Source organism: Ambystoma mexicanum, chromosome 7q, assembly GCF_040938575.1.
Source record: "Ambystoma mexicanum isolate Mex_15411 chromosome 7q, UKY_AmexF1_1, whole genome shotgun sequence".
NCBI lineage: Eukaryota > Metazoa > Chordata > Amphibia > Caudata > Ambystomatidae > Ambystoma > Ambystoma mexicanum.
The window spans coordinates 562,079,973-562,105,400 of NC_090941.1; the positions used below are offsets into that span (position 1 = coordinate 562,079,973).

At 47.1% G+C, this 25,428-nt stretch overlaps 1 protein-coding gene across 2 annotated transcripts in view; it reads right to left on the reverse strand.

The window, feature by feature from the left end:
* INTS6 (integrator complex subunit 6) overlaps window positions 1-25,428 on the reverse strand; it is a 1,045,054-nt gene that overhangs the window by 802,888 nt on the left and 216,738 nt on the right. For both annotated transcript variants that reach the window (XM_069640441.1, XM_069640442.1), the window contains exon 5: window positions 15,040-15,223. In XM_069640441.1, coding sequence (XP_069496542.1) covers window positions 15,040-15,223 — 184 coding nt within the window. The remainder of the gene's footprint in view (window positions 1-15,039; window positions 15,224-25,428) is intronic.

Sequence of the window (25,428 nt, forward strand, 5' to 3'; positions counted from 1 at the left end):
TGGAGCGGGCTGTCCAGGTATAGGGTCTCACCAACCAGCCGCACACGTTTTTTCTGTATGAAATTATGTCATTGATGATGCTATGTATTCCAATAATGTGCTGTTCATGCGGATTGTCCCAGAACGTTCCACGGCAGCAGAGTTCTTTTTTGGCCCTTCCCATTTTTTCGTGGCAATAAACTGGTTATCCTTGCAAGAGTTGTATTGGGTCTTTTTCCCTAGAGGATTGTATTTTTTCTGGCGTGAGCATATGGGGGAGTGGGAGGGATTTCCTACAATAGTAATCCTTTGAGAAAAACCTTAACCGCTGGGTCAGTGATTAGTGAGGCCTGATGCGGCCTGTGGTATAGGCCGAGATGGCTGAAGGATGCACTTTAATGGATGACTGAGAAATTCCGCTCTTGGCCAGCTGTAATAGGTAGGGTAACACTACCTATAGATGCAGTCAGCAGGTCCAGTTGCAACGTTCTACACCATGTGGTAAAGCGTGCCCAATTCTTGGCGCAAGTCTAGCGGTGGATTGCGGCCTGGAAGCTCCGATGTCCCAGCACTGCATGGACAGTGCCGGATTTGCCAGTTTTCGCTGCTTGGCCTTGTAGGGATGGAGAATGTTGCCTTCCTGTTGAGTTAACAGGTGCTGATGCGGCATGCGACAAATGGGCTCAACGGATAGCTCTAAGTTTTAAAATGTTGATGTGGAGAAGAGTCCTCTGGGGACCATGTGCCCGTTGCTAAAGCTCCCGCAGATGTGATCCCCAGCCTGAGAGGGAATCGTACATTCTGAGGAGCAGTGTCGAGGTGGGTGCCTGAAACAGCATGCCTCGATTTAGATTTTGCTCCTTGTCTCACCACAAGAGCACCCAATGGAAGGACGGTGTGAGGGGAATGACATCTTCCCACAAGCCAAAGGCTTGTGTCCATTGATGGTCCAGTGTCTCCTGTATCAGCCTCATTTGTAACCTGCCGTTGTGAATCAGGAATATACATGAGGAAATCATGCCCAGGAGGGATTTGAACTGACATACCGTAGTGGAGGCATTGTCGAGAAACCATGAGACCAGCTGATTGTTGTACTCTGGGAATCTGAGTATTCAACTCCGCCCAGAGGAAGAAAGCCGTCTGAGCCAGTAGAGGGGTTGAGTTGACTTCTGTTGCAAGAGAAGCCTAGACGATCCAGAACTGATCTTGTCTGGGCGACTGCAAACTTCTGTGAGTTTGCCTTTATTAGCCAGTTGACTTAATATGAAAACGCCTCTATACCTGCTCGCCTGAGGTGTGCTGCCACTGGCAATAGGCATTTTGGAAAAAACAAAAAACTTCAGGCCCGATTAGAGGCCAAAAGGTAGCACACTGAACTCAGTGTGCGCTTCCTATTGAAAACCTTAGGTATCTGTGTGCTGGGTGAATGGTAAAATGGAAGTACGCATCTTCCAGATACAGGGTCACCAGGAAGTGGTTCTTGTTCAACCATGGGAGAACCTGCTAAAGGGAAGTGCTCTCGAATTTGATGCATTTGATGACTTTGTTTAGGTCCCTTATGTCTTATATTGAGCGCTGTTCTTTTTGATGAGAATAGAACCCTTCTCCTTTCTGATCCTCTGGTACAAGTTCTATAGCCACATTTTGCAGAAGTTAGTCTACCTCCAGTTTTAGATGTTTCAGTAGGAGACCCTTTGAGATTGCAGAGGCAGAGAAGGGCGGTGGCCCACAAATTCTATTGTGTCTACAGTCTCCCAACCCATGCCTGCCTCTTTGTATCAAGTATCTGGTTGATAATTGTTGGTACTTGTTGCCCGTCTGATACAAAGTGAAAGATGACCTTTGGGTCGTGAAGACCTGTTATAACCTATTTCACAGTAGAACCACGAAAAGCATGAAAGGGGCAGTGATCCTCGTCTCTCCTTTAGCGAACGTATTGCTCTTGCTGTATCCGTATTTCATGACCTTAAGGTGGTCATCTATCTTCTTGCCAAACAGACCCTATCCATCAAAAGGCATGTCAAGAATGTGAGCCTGGACTTCTGGTCAAATTCGTTCTGAAATTCGTTGCCTGAATCCAGATTCGGCCAAGTCCACAGCCAAGTCGATCATGTGATCAGATGTATACTTCCCAATCTGTTACAATGGCCTTTGCGTCTTCTAGGAATTGTGCTAGCAGAGGTTTAGCCAGCGTGGCATCTTCAGCCAGAGCTCCCTGTCAAAGCTTGCAGTCATTGCCAGTGTGTTTGCTGCTCTTCCAGCAAGAGGCTGAAGATAACTTCCTGCACATAGCTCTAAATTTGTGAAATTCCTTTTCCAGGGGAGGTGGTGGTGGGGGGTGGGTGGGGGGGTTGAACGGAGTTGTCCATGGGGCAGGGTTAACCCTAATCACGGAGACAGCCTTTGGGTGTCCCACCAGGCAAAAGGGCGCTGTATAAGGAGCCTTATATTTCTTCCCCGGAAGAGAATCCAGGGCAGTAGTAGATAATGGGTTTGATATTTTCTTTTCTTGCTTCCCATATTGTGTCTAAAAGTGGGATGTTGTTACTGTTCTTCTGAATTTGTCCCTATGCTCGTAGAGCACAGACTTCTTTTCCTCACAGTAAACCTGGAGATGGAATAACTGCCACTTTAGCCATTATCATGTGTAACAATACGACATCAGGTGGTGAGATGGCCTCTGGCGAGTCCAGTCTTCGTTGTTTTTCTTGAATATAGTCGACCGATTCATCTGCCTCCTGGTCTGGTGTCCCCCCCCCCTTCCTCTGGGTCATCCTCTTGTGCATCAGGATCTGAAATACCCCTGTAAAGGTCATCCATTGGGTCTGGATCATACAGATCCTCCCACCAGTCCTACGGATGGGTCTGCAGTGTCCCAAGTCCTTGTAGATCGCCTTGGAGACGTACTGCACAGGACATTGCACGTGGTGTAGGAGAACGCTTTTGGTTGAGACCTACTAGGCGGAGGCAACTTGGCATGAGCTGCTGGTGGTCTGCCCTGAGATGATGAATGTGAAGGGGTAATTTGCTTATGTTGAGTAGATGTGCAAATGTCTTGCACAAAGCGAGAGTTTGTTGTAGAAAATCACTGTTGGGCCACAAGCTGTTAGGCTTGTGAAAGTTAGAGCTGCAATCAACTCTAGAAAAGCAGCTCCAGCAAGTGTGAGCTGAGCAGTGTTAGGAAGAATTCTCATAAATGTCCAGATTCCCTTCACCCTAGAGACCCCCAGCACCTTTGCTGTATTTTGAGGACTTGATTTTTTTACCTGAAACGAGTACGAGTCTTTTTTCCCACTCATGTATTTTGATGTATTTTACTCTTGTGTTCTTTGATAATGGAGTTTTAGATAACTCCATAGGCATCTGTTCATTCTGCCTAACAAGCAGAACTACAGACAAAGAGAAGTACCCTTTAGTCAGAACAGTACATTAGGTTATTGATATTTTATTTCTATCGCGCTCGTACACAAGTAGTTAGAAGAGGATCCAGCTGGCTTCAGTCCTGGTTACAGTTTGCAGAAACTGGGCCTCAGTCGTGGGGACAAGAGGGAGGACATCAGAGGACTCCTGCACTGCATTTACAGAGGTCGGCGGCAGCTACGGGCTCTTTTCAATTCAGCAGCACTTTGCGGTTTCAGCTACGGGCAAATAGCACCACCGCGGATCTTGGACACTGGATGGGTTTCCTTCACTCCTTAATAATAATTTTGCTTTTATATAGCGCTACGAACCCTCAGGTATCTGAGCGCTGCTTATTATTACCCATGGTGTGTGGTGCTCATTTATCGACATCGGAAGTATGAAAGACAGTTTGGCCCTGCCGGGATTTGAACCTGCGTTAGCAAGCTCTGCACGGATGTCAAAGCGCACACTCTACTCACTGTGCCTCGAGTCCAGCACTCTGGTGAGGTGACTAGCTTGGGTTGTCCTGCTTCAAGAGGGTTCCAAGGATCGTCCTGGAGCTTCAGTCCAGATTAAAGAAGTTGCACTAGAGTACGGATTTCTTGATCCCTGGCACTCGGTTCCAGCAGCAGCAAAGAAGTACAGCAAGTTGGGGAAGGTCCTCCAGCAAAGTCAGTCTTTGGGTTAGTTGGTCCCACTAATCCAAGGGAATATGTTGTCCATTCCGGGGCTTCTCTTGTCGATTAGGAAAGGGCTTCACCGGGCAGTTCAATGGTCGAGGAGGATGCAGCAAGCTTCTCTTCACGATTCCTTTGTCGGATGTTTCTTCCAGTGGTTGACTGTCTTCAGTCCAAGAAGCCTTGCCTTTTGTGCAGGTTTCTCCCATTCATGCACAGCCTAGCTGTCACTCACACAGCAGTGTGCAATCAGGACTGGGTGCACGGAGGTAAAAAAAAAAAAAAAAAAGGAGACCAAGGACAGGGGTGTTTCTGGCACCTCCCTCACTTCCTGCCCTGCCAGACACACTGGAGCCAGAAGCGGTTTTCAGAACTGAAGCCGCCGAAGGCAAAACGAACAAAGGCCTCAAACCTGGCTTGGCGTGCAGAGTAAAACCCAAGAAAGACCTCACAGAGAAAATGGGGAAAAAAAACAACCAGGGCAATTTTAACAAAATGGTCACCCATGGGTGCTATACTGCAGCTGAGGATTCAACCTGCGGTAGAAAAGCAAAATGGTAGGAAAATTAAACCACTGCCACAAGCCATTTAAAGTAGTGAAGGTAACAAAAATGTTTATGAGTAGGTAGGAAAAGGGGCTACTAAGTAACCCCTCCCCCCAGCACTCCACATAAAATGGTGTGTGCTGAACCTACAAAGAGAAAAGGTAAGTAAAATCAATTTCACTTTACTATTCTTGGGGACAGTAGTTCACACAAGAAAAAGGTAGTTAAACCTTATGAGAAATCTAAAAGCATTTCTCTGTGACACTGCACTGAAGGTGCTGTGTGTCACAATACAGAAAATAGATGCCTATGGAGTTTGTCAGACTCCATAAACAAAGGAAACAATCCAAATCGGGTCAAAACACACAAGGGAGTGACAAAAAGGGCTCACTCACTCCAGGGTTAAAATTAAGTCCTAAAGCGCAGCAAAAGAGCTTGTGGTCTCTAAGGTGGGATGAATTAAGCACTAAAATGAAACTTCTCCCTAACAGAATGTAATCTGGCTCCCCATCAGCAGCAATGAAGACTGGGTCATGTGCGTAAAGGCCCCGTCGTCTGGGTCTGTGTCCGCGCCAGTAACAGAAACCCTCTGTGTTGCAGACTGGTGATTACCCAATTCGTGTTTATCCCTCAGGGAGGGGGGGGGGCATCCCTTCTCCCCGGAAGGGCCAGGGTTATCAGTGCAAGGTTGTCTGACTCACGCAGGCAGGCATTGTTGCAGGGTTGCCACCAGAGAAGTAAGAATAGATAACATTTCCAAAGACATATCTCTGTGTAGGAGGATGGCTTGATCTGAATGCAGAGGGGGTGAAGGTGGTCACATAATCCGGCATGCCTCACCATGCCTTCTGGGAGGAGATGTCCTGTTCTCTGCCGAGCATGGCAATAATATGAGGGCCTCTTCCACCTCTGATTTGGAAAGGGCTGGTTCTGACAACCGTGCCACCCAGGAGTAAGCAAGGACACCCCAAAGTTAGGGAAAGTCGCCTTTGGATGCAGACACTGTACTAGTGTTGGAAACGCCAGTGACGATGGCTGTGGTTACAATGGCATGGTAGTCATTTTGGTAGTCGACGAGTGTGCGACAGCTGCGGACGGAGTGTCGATGAAATCCTTGAGGTCGTTGACGTGCTATTCGTAGCCTACAACGGTTTAGCTGACAAGTTGCTGTGAGCCAGTCGTGGACGGTGTCCACAGCTTTGGGGAAGACGACCCCGCGTGAGGCTTGGTCAATGAGTAGTGTCGTCGATTTAGACGAGGAGCTCGTTTTGAACCCTTAACATGAAGAGTGGCCGCCAGATTTGGACCTGGACATGGGAATGTTAATTCCTTGGGGCGATGGAGGGAGCTAAAGCTCTCATCCCCCGTTGATCCTGTTTGGGAGAATTTCCATTTCTGTGCCTATTTCCTTTAACCTTAGAGCCCCCCCCCCCTCACTCCCCCATTCTCTTGCTGGATTGGGGGCTTTTTAGAATTTTAAGTGAGTGGGACTTTCTCACTCATGTGTTTGCCCGACTATGGTTTTATGTGTTCCTTACTGTTTTATGGAGTCTGGTAAACTCCATAGGCATCTGCTTTTTGCATTGTGACAGCACCTTTTGTGCAGTGCCACTGAGAAGTCACTTGGACTTTTGTTGATGTTCAACTACATTTTCATGGGTGAACTACTGTCCCCAAGAATAGTAAGCTGTCCCCTGTCTTACTTACCGTTTCCTTTGTGGGTCCAGCACACACCAACCTATGTGGAGTGCTGGGGGAGTTATAGAAACTCCTTTAACCCATTCCTCATGTAAGGAACATTACTTACCTGTAACTGTTGTTCACCAGCATGGATTCACATGCTCTTGAATATCCCCCATCTGGCCGGAAATCCTTGGTAAAAGAAAAAACAGTTTCACTTTCACTTACAAACTGTCTTTCTCCTATAAACCAATCACTGAGCTCTGGGTCATATTGTCTACATCCAATGACTGCTCTCCACTAAGCCCCTCCTCTGGCAGCCATCTACAGATTTGGTAGCACGTAAAGTGGCAGTATGACCAAGAAGAGCCGCAGAGAGGCAGGAGGGAGGGTTGGCATGTGAATCCATGCCAGACCCATTCTGGAGAACAACAGTTACAGGTAAGTAACTTGTTCCTTCTCCAGCATGGGGTCTGGCAAGGAATTCACATGCTCATGAATAAAGAATACATAGCAGTACATCAATACAAAACCACCGGAGGTGGCAAGGCTCAACAGAAGCAATTCCTCTTACCTCCGGACCAGTCTCACCTTCAAGCGAACAGGTGGCGTAACACTGCTTGGCAGACCCTGGACTCCTCTCTGGAATCCCTACCGACACAGTATAATCTTGTGAAGGTATGCGTGGACCTCAATGTAGCAGCCTTGCAGATGTCCAGCAGAAGCTCACCAGACAGGAATGCAGTCGTCACAGCGATCGCTCTTGTAGAATGGGCTCGGACGGCCAGGCAGCGGTCAGTTTGCAAACCAGTGACAGTGTGTGATACATCCAGAGAGCCACCTGGAGATGGAAGCCTTGGACAAGGCCTTCCCATGGTTCACAGGACCCTAGTTCACGAAAAGCTGAGATGTCATCCAAAAACTTTGTGCGTTCCACATAGAACTTTAGAGCACGAGCCACATCCAGCGAGTGCAAAGTCCTTTCAGCTGGCGACGAAGGTTTCGGAAAAAACACAGGCAACACCAAAAGCTCTTCGAGGTGGAAGTCTGAAAGAACCTTCGGTATGAAAGAAGGGTGCGCCCGAAGCACCTCCCTTCTGTCATGAAACGTCAGATACTGCTATTTGCAGGATATGCCCTGGATCTCACCTACCCTCTTGGCAGAGGTGATGGACAATAGGAAAGCTGTTTCCCATGAAAGGAACGAGAGGACCCGAGGCATAGGCTCGAAGGCCCCTCCCCCATGAGCCTCGTCAGTACCACGTTTATTTTACACGCAGGGGCAGGAGCCTTCACCAGCGGGAACTAGTCCTTTGAGGAACTCCTTGATGAGACGATGGGACCGAAGCAAAGACCGTCCCCGAGACCTGTATAGAGGGAGATAGCTGCCAGATGCACGATGGAGGTGTGCGTCAGCCCCACCTTGGCCAAGGACAACAAGTACAGAAGAATCTGCGGGCCGTGACACTCAAGAGGGTTGATCTTCTGCATCCGGCACCACGCTGCAAAACCTGTAGCACTTCAGCGTCAATGCTGCTATGGCCATGGCAAGGACCCTGGACTCCTCTCTGGAATCCCTACCGACACAGTATAATCTTGTGAAGGTATGCGTGGACCTCAATGTAGCAGCCTTGCAGATGTCCAGCAGAAGCTCACCAGACAGGAATGCAGTCGTCACAGCGATCGCTCTTGTAGAATGGGCTCGGACGGCCAGGCAGCGGTCAGTTTGCAAACCAGTGACAGTGTGTGATACATCCAGAGAGTCACCTGGAGATGGAAGCCTTGGACAAGGCCTTCCCATGGTTCACAGGACCGGACCCTAGTTCACGAAAAGCTGAGATGTCATCCAAAAACTTTGTGCGTTCCACATAGAACTTTAGAGCACGAGCCACATCCAGCGAGTGCAAAGTCCTTTCAGCTGGCGACGAAGGTTTCGGAAAAAACACAGGCAACACCAAAAGCTCTTTGAGATGGAAGTCTGAAAGAACCTTCGGCATGAAAGAAGGGTGCGCCCGAAGCACCTCCCTTCTGTCATGAAACGTCAGATACTGCTATTTGCAGGATATGCCCTGGATCTCACCTACCCTCTTGGCAGAGGTGATGGACAATAGGAAAGCTGTTTCCCATGAAAGGAATGAGAGGACCCGAGGCATAGGCTCGAAGGCCCCTCCCCCATGAGCCTCGTCAGTACCACGTTTATTTTACACGCAGGGGCAGGAGCCTTCACCAGCGGGAACTAGTCCTTTGAGGAACTCCTTGATGAGACGATGGGACCGAAGCAAAGACCGTCCCCGAGACCTGTGTAGAGGGAGATAGCTGCCAGATGCACGATGGAGGTGTGCGTCAGCCCCACCTTGGCCAAGGACAACAAGTACAGAAGAATCTGCGGGCCGTGACACTCAAGAGGGTTGATCTTCTGCATCCGGCACCACGCTGCAAAACCTGTAGCACTTCAGCGTCAATGCTGCTATGGCCATGGCAAGGACCTCCTTGCAGTCCGCCGGCAGCTCGTATCCTCCGAATTCTAAGACTGCAAGAGCTAAGCTTTCAGGTTCAGCGATCCTAGTTCGTGGTGCAGGATTGTGCCTCCTTCTCTTGCTTGCAGATCCTGGGTACCAAATCTGCCTAGGCCATGCCGGGGCGACGAGTATCATCCTGAATCAGCTCCGTTTGAGATGATTGATGACTTGCAGTAGGAGCGGTAACAGCGGGAATTTCATGCAGGAAGAGGCCCTAGAGGCCCTCCCACAGGAAGGTAAACACGTTACTCATGCTCCTTGGCTGGTGTAACCTGCTGGCGAATCCCTGGCTTTTTGGGTATGCCGCCGTCGCAAACAGGTTGATCTGGGGTCTGCCCCACCCTTCGGAAACAGCAGTCCACTTGATCCTGTCGAAGCTCCCACACGTGGTGAAAGCACAGCTCCTGGCTGAGTTAGTCAGCGATGGTGTTCTTGACTCCCGCCAGATGAAAAGGAATGGAGGCACATCCCCTGGGTGACAGCCTAGTACCACAAAGCCTGCACCTCTCTGGAGAGCTCTGGGGATCTGGTGCCCCCCTGCTTCCTGATGTAGCACATTGTGGTGGTGTTGACCCTCACCACCTTGCCCTTGAGGTATGTAACAAATCACTTGAGAGCACAGAACACTACTTGCTGTTCCAGGACATATGAAAATCCCGCTCCTCCGGTAGCCACAGGTCTCTGGCGTGGAGAGGTCCGGTGTGGGCTCCCCAGCCCTCCAGGGAAGCGTCCTTGGTGACTGTCTCTTGGAATGGAGAGCTCAGGAAATCTGTGCCACCGTCTATGTTGGAGCACACACCCAACCACCTTATCGCTCAACGGAACTCATCGCCGAGCACAATCCTGTCTGCGAATCTTTCGGACACCTAGACCCACAGTGTGTCCAGAATCTCTCGAAGGGGCCGCATCCTTAACCTGCAGAGCCGGATCAGGTCGATACACATCATGCCAAGCAGCAACTTGATGGTCCGTACCGTGGCGATCTTAAGTGCCAGCGGCCACTGCACCTTGCCCAAAATGGTGACTACTCTCCTCCGAGGAGTCAGCCAGGCAGGAGACCGTGTTGAGCCTGGACCCCAGGAACAGCCGTCCTCCAATGGAATCGAACAGGACTTTGGATAGTATATAGAGTATATAGATTGGATGAGTATGTAGAGCGGACGGGGTGTAGAGCAGACGAGTGCATAGAGCAGACGAGTGCGTGGAGCGAACGGGGAAAGGCTGAAGTATGTGGATGGAATGAGTGATGTATGTGGATGGAACGGATGACGTTATTGGATGGAACCAGTGATGTTTGTGGATGGAACCGGTGACGTGGAGCAGACTGGAGTGCCCAGAGCGGACTTGAGTGCATAGAATTACACGACTTTCATGGAATGGTGTGGAATGCATGTAACGTTTGAAAGAGCATGTAACCTATCACATCACGCTTACTCTCTTCTTTACACCAACATTTAACTAGAATACAGAGACTATGACACCATTCGGTATAACTGTTCTCATACCAACATCTGCCTCACACTCCCCATCACTCCAACTAAACACTGCTGGTTACATCCCCCCTTCCCCTCCAGCCAGGCGTTCTCCTCAGGCCTAACACAGACACAATTGGTCTGGATAACTCCTGCCAGAACAAACACATACTCTTGATCTCTCAACCACCACACCTACCGCTAAGAAGCAGCTATTACATGAATGCCACACCAGCTGCACACATATCCGGTGCTCACACGCACCTTTCACTCACTCTTCTCTCTCTGACTTGAACTTGGGTTCCCAAGGGTGTTCAACTTACCAGCGCCTTCAGACCATACCAATGGTACAAAAGGCGCTATATAAATGCAAAGTACATAACATATAGTTCTAACTTTTGGGCTTAGGCTGGTTTGCCGCTTTGGACTTTCCCTTGTAATTTCTCTTATTTCTTGGGTGAACTACTATTCCCAAGAAGTAAAGTGGGATTCCCATCCCCTTTACATTTTATATAGTGAGCCAGCACACCCCACCTTATGTGGGGTGCTGGGGAGATGCCGGGTGTTAGGGAGAATTCTCAGAAATTTGCCAACTCCCTCTACCTTAGAGACCCCCCACCCCTCAACAACTTTACTGGATTTTGAGGACTTTATTTTTTTTAACCTGGAAAGAGACCCTTTTCCCCAATCTCTCATGTGTTTTAATGTGATTTTGTACACTGTCTTTTTGGTTGTGGAGTCTGACAAACTCCATAGGCATCATATTTAACATTGTGTGTCACAGCACCTTCAGTGCAGTGACACAGGGAAGTCTTTCAGATTTCCCCAAGGTTTAAATACCTTTTCTGGGATAAACAACTGTTTCCCAGAGCAGTAAAAGTGAAATAGACTTTACTTACATTTGTAACTTTCTAGGCCCACCACACACTATCTTACAACAGGGTGCTGGAGGGGTTACTTAGCATTCACTTAGTCTAGCGTCTCATGTAACATTTTTATATTACCCTTTCCTCGATGAATGGCTGGTGGCTGTTTACTTTTTACTACCATTAGGGGATTTTAGCGCAGGCTGCATTCACAGACACGGTAAAGCACCCATGGGAGCCATTTTTTTCAAAATGGCCTCGGTCGTCTTTTTTCGCCATTTCTTTGTGGAACGGTCCTTGAAATTTACTCTGCGCACCAAAACCAGGTTTGCTCCCTTTGTTAATTTTGCCTTTGGCAGGATTCACGAGTGAAGCCTGCCTCTGGCTCCAGGGTGTCTGGCGGGGGCAGGAAGCAAGGGAGGTGCTCAAAACGCCCTGTGCTTAGTCTCCTAGGAGACAGGAATGCACTCTTAGGTGATTGACCGGCTGGCTGTCTGGCAAGCACAGCCACTCCTGCTGGGTGACTGAAAGATAGGCTGGAATGAATGGGAGCAAGCTGCATAAAAGGCAAGGCTTTTTGGCTTGGAAGACGGAGTAGACCACTGGACGAAGAACTTGGGAAAAGTCGCCTGCTGCAACTCCTGGACCATTGGTTTGCCCGGTGAAGCCCTGCTGCTGTGCTGAAACTCCAAATCTGTATCGACAGAGAAGCTCCGGCAAGGACGACTTCTCCCCTGGAGTCGGTGGGACCAATCAACTCCCAAGTAAGCCACCTGGACATCCTCTCAAAGCTGGTCGAGTATCCACTGCAGTCGCTGCTGGAACCGGATAGCCAGGGAGAGGAACACCAGTTTGTGTGTTGCTTTTAAGCTGGCCAAAAGCTCCAGGAAGATCCTTCGGACTCCCAGGAAGCAGGACTTACCAAGCCTGAGGCCCCTCAACAGAGTGCGGGACCCCAGACGCAAGGAAAGCCCATCTCGACAGCCAGGAACCGCAGTGTTGCTATTTGCAGTAGACGCAAGGAGCTGAAACACCGAACAGCCACTGGTTTGAAGTTTGCCGGTTGCGAGCGGTGACCGTCCCATTGCAGTGCAGGAGTCCCTAGAAGTCCTCCCTCTTGTCCCCACGACTGAGGCCCAACAACAGCGAGATCTGCAGTGCTGCACCGGAACAGAAGTCATCTGCAGCACTTTTTCTTCAACCTAAAGTTACTGTACAGATTATGAGAAATTACCTCTTGTTGTGTAGCCACTTGTCCTCGGAGACTTGCTTGGTTGCATGTGTAGAGTTGCTTGCAGCTTCTTTACTCCCCAAGCCTAATCACCTTGTGGCCCTACTTTGATTGCTTCTATTCCACAAAGACTTTTTAAACATTGGAAAAGACTTTCTACTTACCTGCAAGAAGTGCTTCAGCTCACCTTGACTTCTGGTAACTTAACATTGGCTGGCCTAGGCTCCCTGAATGACTCTCCTCTCTTCCGCTTATGTGTTTTGCCTTCCAAGAATGGGTTAACTAACTTCGCATTGGTGAGTTGTTTTGAAAGTACTTACCTCCTTAATAACTGTATGAATACTTGTTTTATTCCCAACTCTTCTCTAACACTACTTTCAAGAATATCCTAACTGCAACATTAATATATTAATGCCAACAGCACCCTAACTATTGAAGTCACCTGAGGGTGTAGGTAGTGCTTGTGTGGCATCCCAAATGGGTATTTGCTGCTAACTATGAGTGTGTATTTTTGAAGTGTATGTGTGTGTTGCTTTATATTGCTCCCTTCTGAAGAAGGCTCATTATAACTGACTGGTAAATAAATTAATAATCGTTTACAAGAAACCTTGTGTGTAAGTTTATTTGAATACCTGTCACTGTGAATCTATGCAACTCCCCTAAAGCTCACATTGACCCCTCTTGAGATAAGCCTGGCTGCTCAACACGCTACCAACCTGTGTAGTACAGACGTATACCAAAAGGTTGGGTTCCTATTGCCAGGAGGCCAGGGTTGTTGTAGTGCACCCAAAGGGTACTGCATACAATCTTGCCTAACACCGGGTAAGTAAGAAGGGGATACAGTAACATTTTTGGTACAATTGCACGATTACTTGAATGGCTGGTGGCAATGAAACTACTTTTATGCCTGTCATAACTTGCAGGCTGTCAAATCAGCTGCAGTAATGCACAGGAGGGTCAACATCCTCAGAATGGTGGGCTCCTTTTTTGCCATTTCTTGTTTGCTTGTGGTTTCTTAGGTCTTCTTTGGTCATTCTAGTTGGGGAACATCTTGACACCTCCCTCGCTTTAGGAATCCACCTGGTTACCGCCAAAAACAAAATTGACACAAACGATTTTCAAGCCCTGGAGGTCATGGGAAGGAACAAGAAAGGACAAGGAACATAGAAACGGCGAATAAAAAAAGAATACAGGGGCAATTTTGTTAAACGAGCACCCATGGGTGCCTTTAACTGGGCTTTGGAAACTGCCCGCTGTAAAGGTGCACCAATTAGTTAAAAGTTTCACTGCCACCAGCCATTAAAAGTAAGCTTGTCCCTGTAACATAAATGATAGTTAGATACAGAGAAAGGGAATACATTGCATCTCCCCAACACTCACCATAAGGTGGGGTGTGCTGGTTTCACCTAATAAAATGTAAAAGGGATCCAGAGATCCTTTATTTAGCTCGTTTTTAAACTTTAGTTCTCACAAGGTTAGCCAGAGAAAATTAAAAGGGGAGCCCCAAAGGCAGCCCAGCAACAATAGTCAGTATGTGCAAAAAGTTGTTAAAGATGATACAATTAAAAAGACATTATGGAGAGTCTTGAAAATGAAACCCATAAAAAGTAAAAGATTGAGAGTATGGAATGAAGGTTCACACTCACTGAGTTATAGGGAAAACTAATCCACCAGTAAATCAAAATGTTGTGGGGTTCACACAGGTCCGGGAGATTGATCATTGCTATGAAAATCTTACCCAACAGTTGTTCATAGTTTTTCCTCCATTCTTGTTGCAGTTTCCGGTTAGCTTTCTTCAGTGCTCCAAGGTGGTGTGTGAGCCATCTCACCTCAGTTTTCTTTAGCAAGGGGGTGAATGTTTTTATGGTGCAATATCCATTGTTTGGTAATACATTTTTGGGTTGGTCTTTGCTGTGAATCCAAGATGGTAGTTTCATGTATTCGAGTATGGCGTTTAGGTCAATGGTATTTATGGATTTACAGTTTCTTTTCTGAATTGGAGGAGTTTTGGGGAGGTTAGCTTGTATTCACGTTGGCAGATGGATCACAAAGGGTATTTGTGGTTGATCAAGAGACTCTGCTTTTGGGGTGCAGGTGGAACCAGCTTTCTTTTGTACAAATATTGTATCCAAGGTGTGCCCTGCTGAGTGGATTGCTGCATTCACCAATTGCTGTAGATGCATTTTTCATAGTTGAACAGTGGTGACAACTTATTCAAATCATGGGCATTTAAGACAGAACCAACGCTGAGAAGTTGGATTTTAACATTAAAAGGTTATATAAGCAAGAAGATATCTGAAATAAATTTGGTATTCAATTCAATATCTTACATTTTCTACTTTAGTTTACCCCTTCCCTGAAATAAAAATACTTTGCAACGCAAATGAACATGGCAACATTGTTGGATTCCAATTTCGTGAAACAAGACTTTCCAGTCATTCAACTCAAAATTGTTTTCTTGAGAATGGCAAAAATATTTAACAGCTTCTAAGCTCTAGCCTCTGAACAACTGATAAAAAACGACACAATATGTGAAATTTGTAAAGATATTAATACAGAAGTCTTATATTTAGAGAAATGTCTTAATTAAAATAGATTGAGCATATGCCGACGGGCTTGGCAGACTTTGCTGCTTTGTTGAAGCGTTCTAAAACCAACTCGTACTCACCTCCTGTAACATCACACATAGGGGTAATAGCAGAGTCGTCTAAAGGCACCCCTACCAGTTGCTCTTGTTCTGGAGCAGTAGTACCTGGCAAACGCAGAACTAATGCAAAAAGTCTCTGATCCCAGCGAAAAGGCTCCTTTGTCAATTCACTTCCAGGTAAAGGAGAATTCAGAGGCAAATGGAGCTGAAAGACACATGGAGAAGTTGAAAATATATATTTTTTAAAATGCACAAAAAAGTCCACAAAGTTATCATTGTACAGAAATATTAAACACTGCATGCACACAAGAATACATATACTTCAGGGTATGTAGGGTTTCACATTCAGCTAATTCTGTGCATCTTTGCAGTTCTCAATTTGGATCTTGAGTTTTTATTTGCTTATCAAAGTATTTTGTTAATTTAAGTTTTTTAAATGAATTGGTAAGAAAAAAAATTGAAGCATCGCCGTTTTGTGAAATAAACCTCTTAGCCCTGCAGCACAGACATAACTTAAGTTTGCTCAATTATCCGGTCGATTCCTTGAAGTTATTATTGGGAACCAAACCATGGTACCACTGCCAATGTTATGCTGTCCAGGTGCTCTGGGGTTCGTGCAAGAGACAGCTCTCCCTTTTGCAACATTCCCTCCCTTGATTTCTATGGAACCTTAAGGATAGCTGTGTTAGCGATTTTTCATTTCAATGACAGATTCCCTGGGAGACCCCCAGCACAAAGCACTTTTTACTGGACTGATTTTTTGGTCTGTCTATTGAGTGAGGGGAAATCTCTCCCCCCTCCTGAACGCCCCCTTCTTTTACTCTGTATGAACCTCATCATCTCCTGTTATACCTTTACACATTGGAGTCATGTTTGCCTCCAAGTGTCTATGGCAACTAATTTCTTTTTGCAGCACACAACACCTTGTTTGCAGTGTTGCTGGGAGACAGTTGGGCTACCCTTTGTATTTTCTTTTATTTTCCTTGTGGGAACATTAGTTCCCATGGGTAAAGGGATACTTTTTTTTATCCTGCTGACATGTTATCTTGTGAGATCAGCACACACCTCCTTATGTGGAGTGCTGAGGGGTTACATGGTATCCTCTTTCTCACTGTTCCTGTTCCTTTTCTGTTACAGTGACAAGCATACTTTTATGTCTGGTGGCAGTGGGTGTGTTCTACTGACTCGTGAGTTTTACTGATCGACTCTCAACCCAACTGCGGTAATGCACAGAATGGTCAACATTCATCTAGAATGTTGGCTGTGTTCTTTTTTGCCATGTTTAGTGTGTTTGTCCTTTATTGGTCCTTCTGCCGTCCTGGGAGGGGGAGGTCCTGGTTTGATTTTGGTCTTCGGCGGGAACCATTTGTGTAGCCCACTGAGGCTCCAGATTGTCTCAAGACAGGAAATTAGAGGAGTTCAAAACTCTGCAGCCCTGTGACTTCTGGCATGCCTGCCTGGAACCAGTTTGAACTGGGAGTCTGGCTGCCCTAAAAGGACAGCTCCCCCCCCCAAAGTTTGAACGTAGCACGAATGCCGATTGTCTGGGTTCCTGGATACATGGCCTGCATCTTGGAGCCGACGACAAGCTGACCACAGGAACAGAAAGGGGAAGAGGGAAGACTACCACAGCCAATTCCAGATGACCGGATAGGTCTCCTGTGTAACCGCTGCTGCATGACCCCTCTTTCCAACTGACAGGGGAGCTCCGAAGAGGACTCCCTCCTTTGGACTGGTGGGACCAATCAGCCATAAGACGACCTGCAAGACGTGCCATCCCACAACATGATGCAGCCTTCCTGGGATGCAAACCAGCAATACCCTGGGACCTACAACCCAAATGCAGCACAGTCTTCTAAACAATGATTCCTCCTGATCCTTCGATGGACTCCTGATGGACTTCCAGAATCAAGATTCGACTCTGCAAAGTCCCCTCATCTGAGTGCTTGTCATGCGGTAACCCTTCAACTGGTGTCCTGGAAAAGGTGCCAAATACACAGATCCACATTGTATTTCGAAGAATCCTTTGCTGGAAGCCCCTTTCTCTCGACTGCTGCTGTGAAATCCCTTCCAGTATCCCTCCTTGTTTCATCACGACCAAGGGACAGTCGACCGGGTCTACAGCTGCAGGATCCTGAAGGCATCCAGCTTCCTTTTCTTCATTATGCTTCAGGTAGTGTGGGACTCCTGGGGGAATACTTACCCAGGGTCTTTCTGCCGCTCATGTTGCTAGGGAGCTGATATGCGTTTCGGAGTTCGCCCATAACTTTCACCCAGGCCCAATGCTTGGGTGCATTCAGGGAGACTTCTCTGAACGTGGTACTTACTGCTTACAGAAGATTGCCACAGAAACTCTATTTTAACACAGCTTTTGACCTTTATTCTTACCCTGAAAGTGACTCAGAACTAGATCAGGAAGGACTCCTAAAGCCTAGGCTCTGTGAAAAGATTGTAGTTTTCCTAAAGTCCACATGGGGAGGTAAGAGACTATAAAACCATTCCTTGGTATACAGGTCCCTCAACTCTTATAAGGTAAGCCTGGCTGCTCCTCTGTTCTACCGATCCTTTGGGTAGTACAGACTTATAAGGAGGATGTGAGCTGTGGGCAAGTACGAGCAGCCCAGTCAATATAATAGTCCAAATAAAATCTTACACACTGAAAGTTATACCCAAAATATATATTTACTCTTATATACACACACACACGGTGAGGTAGGTAAATACTTATTTAAACTAACCAACACACAGGAATTAACAATTTTGATAGATGACTGCTTCAATAGTAGTTGCTTGCGCTTACAATTGTTACAGAAAATGACAGCTCTAACATATAACTTGTAGTGCCGTGCACCCACGTTTGTTACTGAGAAATGACAGTTTCATTCATTTACTGAAGTCACTCAGACAAAGTCTCTAGGGCGGAAAGTGTGGGTTATTCAGCACTATAGAAGAGATTTATTTTTTGTAAGGCTTTTAATGCTTTGACAGTGCAATCCTCAACTATCCAAGAGTTCATCAAAGTCAGTGTAGGAAGGGAGCAGAAGTTTTATGCAATAATAGAAAAGGCAAAGCTCCTCATAATACTTTAGTCACTTACATAAAATATGTTAGCAAGATAACACAATGTATAGGGACCCGGCAAAGGACTCCCTAAAGCAGCACAATCTGTTACGCCTGGGCCAGAGGTATGGGTGGACACCCAAGTAAACACCTTGTAACGCACTCCAGTCACACTGGAGCGACTATTCAGCTTGAGGTAAGTTCTACCTTGAGCCCCACAGTACCTTAGATTGGGAGAGGAAAATTAAGCTCTATTCTTTCCTTTGCAGCAGCAATGGACCCAGTCTCCTAATTCTTCAGTCTGGTGACGAAAGGAAGAACTCTGAATGGGATGCCACAGCAGCCGTCGCAAGAAAGGACCCTGCGCAAGGATTTCTTCCGTCTCCCACGTCATCTGCAGTTTTGTCATCTTTTTTATCAGTTCCAACAATTAACGGTTAGCACCCAGTCAATCTTGCACTCTGGAGGTCCAAGTTGAGCTAAACAAAACAGGGTGGATTCGTCCACGCAAAGACTTTTCACTGCAAATGGGTCAGAGGTCCCCTGGAATGGTCATAAAACAACCAAAAAATATAACCAATTAGAAATAACTGCATTTTTTGGGATGGAAAACGAAAATTACTTTGTTATTTTGCCTTTTTAATAATGTGGGGGGGAGTTTAATAATTTCCCCCCCCGCACCTTCACCCTCCCACTTCCCCCTACCTTAATGTATACCCTTACTCCCCCAGCACCCAACAATTTTATTTATAAAAACGTACAAAAATCCCAAACAAATTCGACCTAAGAAATTTGGTCATTTCTTAAGTAATTCAGATAATTTTTTCTACGGATACAGTCCCCTGGAATTTTCGGTCTGCAGCCCTGGAAGGTCACAGCATCTCGGAGAATGGCTCAAACTGCAGTTCATCTTGGGGCTGGTTGATCCCATCAGGCAAAAGGCAGGAAGGAGTCCTCTTCGAAGCTCCACTGTCAGTGTGAAAACAGGGTCAGGACAGCAGTGGCAGCTTCACAGTTGCTATGAGGGTCTGCAGGCATCTGTTGGTCTTCAGCTTTGGATCTTACGTTCCAGTAGTCGACTTGCCTTTTGCCTCAGGAACCTCACCTTTTATTTGGATTTCCGATCACCCGATCACCCCACTGCAAACTCACCCAGCAGTTTACATAAAGGGGCAGTGTCTGTCCAATCAAGACAGCCAGCCACCCCCCCCAATGGGAACTGGTTCCATTCAGGCACTCTTGCAGACAAAGGACAGGGGAGTGTTAAACTGCTTCCCTGCTTCCTGCCTTCACAGCCCCACTGTAGCCTAGGCGGTGACGCCCTAGGGTTCCCGCCAAGGGCAAATTTCACATTCAGACCTGGTAGATGGGTTAAAGGACAACCACACAAGAAATAGCAAAAAAACAAAGGTGCCACCATGTTGACATAGGTGACCCTTTGGTGCATAACCAAGGCTGTGAATACAGTCTGAGATAAGAAACAGCAAAAAATTTGGCAGAACACCTCCACTGCCACCAGCCATAGTTAGAGGCTTGTCACGGACCAGAAATTCACAGGAGCAGAGAGAAGAACAAGTTACTTACCCCTGGTAAAATTCTTTCGATTGGATGTTCCTGATATACATCTCTCCAGCTTTGCTGCTTAGGAGAGAGAAAAAAATAAAAAAATAAATAAAAAAGGGCAGAGGGCGCTGTATGCAGTGCTGAGTCGATGTCCCTCGAGAGTCTCTGTTCAATGTCATCAGTATAAATAGCGCATGCAGCGCCCGTTGGCTTCAGTTATGTTTTCCCCCTTCTGAAGAGGAATTACCATATGTACCCACAATCGTAGGCTCACAGAAAGCAAATAATGTAATACCACAAAACGTACAGCGTGGTAGGTCGGGAGGGGCGATTAGGAATACATGGGAGGAACATCCAATCAAAAGAATGTTACCAGGGGTAAGTAACTTGTTCTTCGAATGCGAATGGATTGTGCCCTCCCACGTATTCCTCACCTTATGATAAGACTCCCAAAGCAGTGATAATTTGCAGGTGGTAGTACCAATTCAATTTAGATCTAATCATGGACTGAATGGAGGACGGCTTTTGCAAAATGTCCTCCCCGACTGGAAGATGTATCCAGACAGTAGTGTTTTACAAACGTATGAACAGAAGACCAAGTGGCCGCAGAGAAAATATCCTCGACTGGGACACACCTGAATAGCAGCAGAGGTTGCCAAGCCCCTTGTCGAATGAGCCCTTGGGCCTTCTGGTGGGTCCTTGCCCCCTGATCTGTAGCATTCGCCAATAGCCAGGATGATCCATCTGGATATTTTTTGTTTAGTAACTGCAAGGCCCAATTTGGGACCAGTATAGACAATAAAAAGTTGGTCATCTTGGCGAAATTTAGCCATTCTGGATATATAAAAATTGAGCCCTTGTTGGGTTAAGTCTATGTAGCCTCTCCTTTCCTGGATGAGGAGGTGGGAAGAATGTTGGCAAGGTAATTTGTTGCGCCAAGTGGAAGTCGAAAACTACCTTTGGTTAAAAAAAAAAAAGTTTTACACTGAGAGGAGCTGTCTTCATGGAATACTGTATGAGGGTTGCAAGAAAGAGAATGCAACTCGCTTACCCTGCGGTCTGATGTTATTGCCATAAGCAAACCGGTTTTTAATGTGAAGAGCCTTAAAGGGCATGAATGTAAAGGCTCAAAGGGAATACATGTCTAAAACTTTAATACAAGATTGAGGTCCCATCCAGGTACCTTGAATGGAACTGGTGGGTATACATTGGTAAGGCTTTTCAAGAATTGTATTATCAGAGGGATCTTAAAATATGAATCCTCTGAGGAGCACTTAAAAATGGAAAGCACTGCTAGGTAACCCTTAATGGTTCCAATCCGGAGCCCCAGATTTCCTAAATGTAATGGAAAGGAAAGTACCATAGGTGTGTCACACAGAAATGTATCCACATTCTTATCCCTGCACCAGTTGCTGAACTCGTTGCAACGACAACGGTACAGAGATTTAGTTGCTGGCCTTCTTGCCAAAAGCAAAATCCCAATCCTAGTATCTCAGCCTTCCAGAAACCATCCGGGAAGGCAGTGTCTTGAACTCTGATGGAGAACCCGACCTTCCTCTTGCGAGAGAAGATCCTCTCTTTGTGCAAGATGTATTGTAGGGCAGATGGACATGTCCAGAAGGTCTGGGTACCACGTCCTCCTGGCCCAATCCAGGGCAATTAGGATCATATATTTCCCAAACTTTCTCAACCTCCTTATCACATGCGGAATGACGGGGATTGGAGGAAACGCATACAGGAGTGGAGATTCCCAGTCCACCACAAAAGCGTGTCCTAGAGCTCCTCTTGGGGGAAATTCCCTGGAGCAGTACTGTTCGCACTTTGGTTGATACTGGTCGCAAACGGATCCACTTGTGGGGTTCCCTAAAGGGTGAAGATCTCTCGAAGAACTTCCTGAGCTAGTTACCACTTGTGGGAGACTGGGCTCTGCTTGCTCAGAGCGTCCACTGCTCTGTTCTGCTCTCCAGCTAGGTGAACTGGCGACAGATTCCTTCGTGTATTGCCCAGAACCAGAGCTGCATCGCCCCTCTGCACTGTGGTAGTGACCGTATACCACCTTTCTTGTTGAGGTAGTACATGGCCACTGTGTTGTCCATTATCAGAACATTCTTTCCCCGTACAGGGGGGCAGAAAGGCCTTCGGCGCTAGTCTGATTGATTGCCCTCAGCTCCAAAAGGTTGATCTGTAGTTTGGACTCCGACGGAGACCAATGAACGCTGATTGTCAGATCGTTGGTGTGGGCTCCACACCCAGTGAGTGAGGCGTCCATCGCTACTGTCATCTCCGGCCATGGTTGCCAAAACAATTCTCCCTTGAGAATGTGGTCTTTGCAAGCCCACCAAAGAAGGTCCTGAGCAACTCTGCCCGGAACTTGCAGGTGGTCAGACAAAGAGAATTGGGACCTCTGAGTCCTGAGAGCACATTGGAGGGATCTCAGTCTCAGGTAAGCCTCTGGCCCCAGGAAAATGAAGGATGCCACGAGACCGAGCAACCTCGAAAATCGAAGGCCGGAAGATGCTGAGCACTCTGGAATTTGGTAACCATCTGCAGAATGTGTCGAGCTCTCAGCTTGGGAGGCAAGGTTTTCCCAGAGGAAATATCCAGGACTATTCGAATAAATTGGGAGTCTTTGGGGTGTTATTATGTGGGACTTCCTATAACTGAGGGAGAAGTCCAGTCTGGAGCGAGTAGCAGGTTACGCCGAGATGTTCCCGGGCCTGCTCAAGTGAACGAGCCCCGATTAGCTAATCGTCCAGGTAGGGGTAGATTTGAATCCCCCCTCTCCCGAGACTCGCTGCCACCACCGCCATCAACTTGGTGAAAACCCTCCGGCGGAGGTCAGCCCGAATGGCAGAACTTGAAATTGATAATGAGAAATGCCAACCGCAAACCTCGGGTACTTCCTGTTCTTCAGATGGATTGGCACATAAAAGTAAGCATCCTGCAGGTCCAATGATACCAACCAGTCTTGGAGTTGGAGAGCCTGAAGGATCTGAGAAAAGGTAACCATCTTGACCTTGTCCTTCCTGAGGAACTTGTTCAAGTTTCATAAGTCCAAGATGGGTCTCAATCCTCCATCCTTTTCGGGGATTAGAAAATATGGGGAGTACCAACCCTTGTTCCTCTCTGCTACAGGTGCATGTTCTATTGCACATTTCTCTGGCAGGGTCAATATTTCTGCACAAGGAGCGTATCTGGAATTTTGACAGTTGTATCCCGGTGGATGATCCGGAGGCCTTTTTTTAATTTTTATTTTAATTTTTTAAACGGAAGTCAGTAAATTTAGGCCACAGTTTCCAATGCCCAAGCATCTGAAGTAATGCAATTCTTTCAGATACTGAAAAAGTCTGCCCCCCACCGGGGTCCTGTGGGTCAAGGCATCAGAGTGGTTTAAAGGAGGCTGAAGCAACGGCTGAGGGTAAAGTTGCCGCTGCTTGGGCTAACTTGGCACCTCTCCCTCGTCCACCACAAGGCTTCTCTGGCCCCTTTGACCAGCTTGTCCTCTTGCAATTGAGTAGAATCGAAAGGCCTTACCCCTTCAAGAGGATGAGCCTGAATAGGGTGGTTGATGTTGTCTAATGGCAGCATTGAGGGATTTAGCCGCCGCCTTTGAGGTCTGCAGCTTCTCCAAAATTTCATTCGCCTTGTTGCCAAACAACCTTGAGCCGTCAAAGGGCATGTTGACTAGTCTTGCCTGCACATCTGGTGCAAACCCCGACTTACTCAACCACGCAAATCTGCTAAAACCGTGCTAGCAGCCACAGATCTGCTGATGCCGTCAGCAGTATCCAAACCGGACTGGAGACATTCACTCATTGCCTCCTTTCCTTCCTTAATGATCACCAGGAAGCAATCTCTTCACCGTCCGGGATGTGATCAACCGCCACAGCAACAGTCCCACAGGGTAAGCATAAAACTAGACAATGTGCAAGTCACATTAGTGGATTGCAAAGCCATACCACCGGCAGTGAAGACTTCACGCCCAGGCATCCACTCTCTTGTCATCCCTGTCAGGAGGGAGGGATGGATGGATGGGTAAGATGACTGCCTGGTAGACTTAGCGGCCTGAGCCACCAAGCTTTCAGGTGTGGGATGCTTGGTAAGATATTCCAGGTCACTGCTGGTAAGGTCTGTACTTCCTTGCAAAGTTTTTATTTACGGCAGCCGCAGTTTCCGGGGTCCACCAGTTAGCAAATAACTTTCTGTAGTGCCATGTGGAAAGTTAAAATTGGGTCTTTGAGGACCCTGCTCCAAGAGGTCAGACATATCTTGCTCAAATGATTGAGTAGGCCTACTGCATCCCATAAATTCAATAACCTTCGCCAGCAGTTTACTGTACAATGAGTCAGCATGCTCAAAGGGGTCAGGCCTGCCAAAGTGTAGCTCTGGCGATGTATCCAAACCATTTGCTGACTGGAGATTATCATACAAATCTCTTAGCCTGGATTCATCAGGGATAAATACCTCTGGCACATTGAGAGTGCCAAACTGTAGACCAAAAGGTGGTGAATTGTCATCTGAGGGTTGGTCTTCCTAATAAATGGCTGAAAGACTTAAAATAGTGTTTAGGCAAAGGCTTGTAAACCTGGTCTTGCAGTGTCAACGGCTTTGACAAAGTAGACTAAGGCAGAGTCAAAATTGGTGCTGTTTTAGTCGGTGTTGTTGGCTCTGACGGAGTCGGCTCTGACGTCAAAGTTTGACGCCTTGTGCTTCTTTGACAGAACCACAGTAGGACTTCTCAACTCATCGAAGCTTGACGATTTTGCGTTGATCAAGAAAGATTGCGATGTGACGGCAGCTATAAGCTCGGCTTTGAAGATTTAGTCTTCGACATACCCTTGTTGCCCTCATTAGGGAGAATTCTCAGAAATGTGCCAATTCCCCCTACCTTAGAGACCCCCAGCAACTTGGCTGGATTTTGAGGACTTGATTTTTTTTTAACCTGGAGACCGTGAGACCCTTTTTCCCCACTCTCTATTTTATTGTGATTTCTGAACTCTGTTTCATTTGGTTGTGGAGTCTGACAAACTCCATAGACATCAACGCTTACATTGTGTTACACAGCACCTTTACTGCAGTGACACAGGGAGCCTTAGATTTCCCCAAGGTTTAAATACCTGCTCTGGGATAAACTACGGTTTGCCAGGGCAGTAAAGTGAAGTGAAACTTACTTTACTTACATTTGTAACTTTCTAGACCCAGCACACACTATCTTACAATAGGGTGCTGGAGGGATTACCTAGTTTCTCATGCAACATTATTTATGTTAACCTTCCCTCACTGAAAAGCTGGTGGCAGTGGTTTTGTTTTTACTACCATGGTGTGCATTTACAGCGGGCTGCGTTCGCAGCTGCAGTAAAGCACCCAAAGGTTGGCCCCGGTTTTTTTTTGCCATTTCTTTGTGGAAAGGTCCTTCTTGACATTTACTCTACGTGCCAAACCAGATTTGGTCCCTTTGTTCATTTTGCCTTTGGTGGGATTCACGAGTGAAGCCCGCCTCTGGCTCCACAGTGTCTGGGGTAGGCAGGAAGTGAGCGAGGTGCCCATAACTCCCTGTGCTTAGTCTCCTAGGAGACCCAAATGCACTCTGTGATGATTGGCTAGCTAACTGTCCGGCAAGGACAGCCACCCTGCTGGGTGACTGACAGCTAGGCTGGATTGAAAGGGAGAGAACTGTATGAAAGGTGAGTGTTTTGCCTTGAAAGGCAGAGTCGACCACTGGACGAAGGAACCGAAGAAGAACTTGAAGAGAACGCCTGCTGTAACTCCTGGACCATTGGTTTGCCC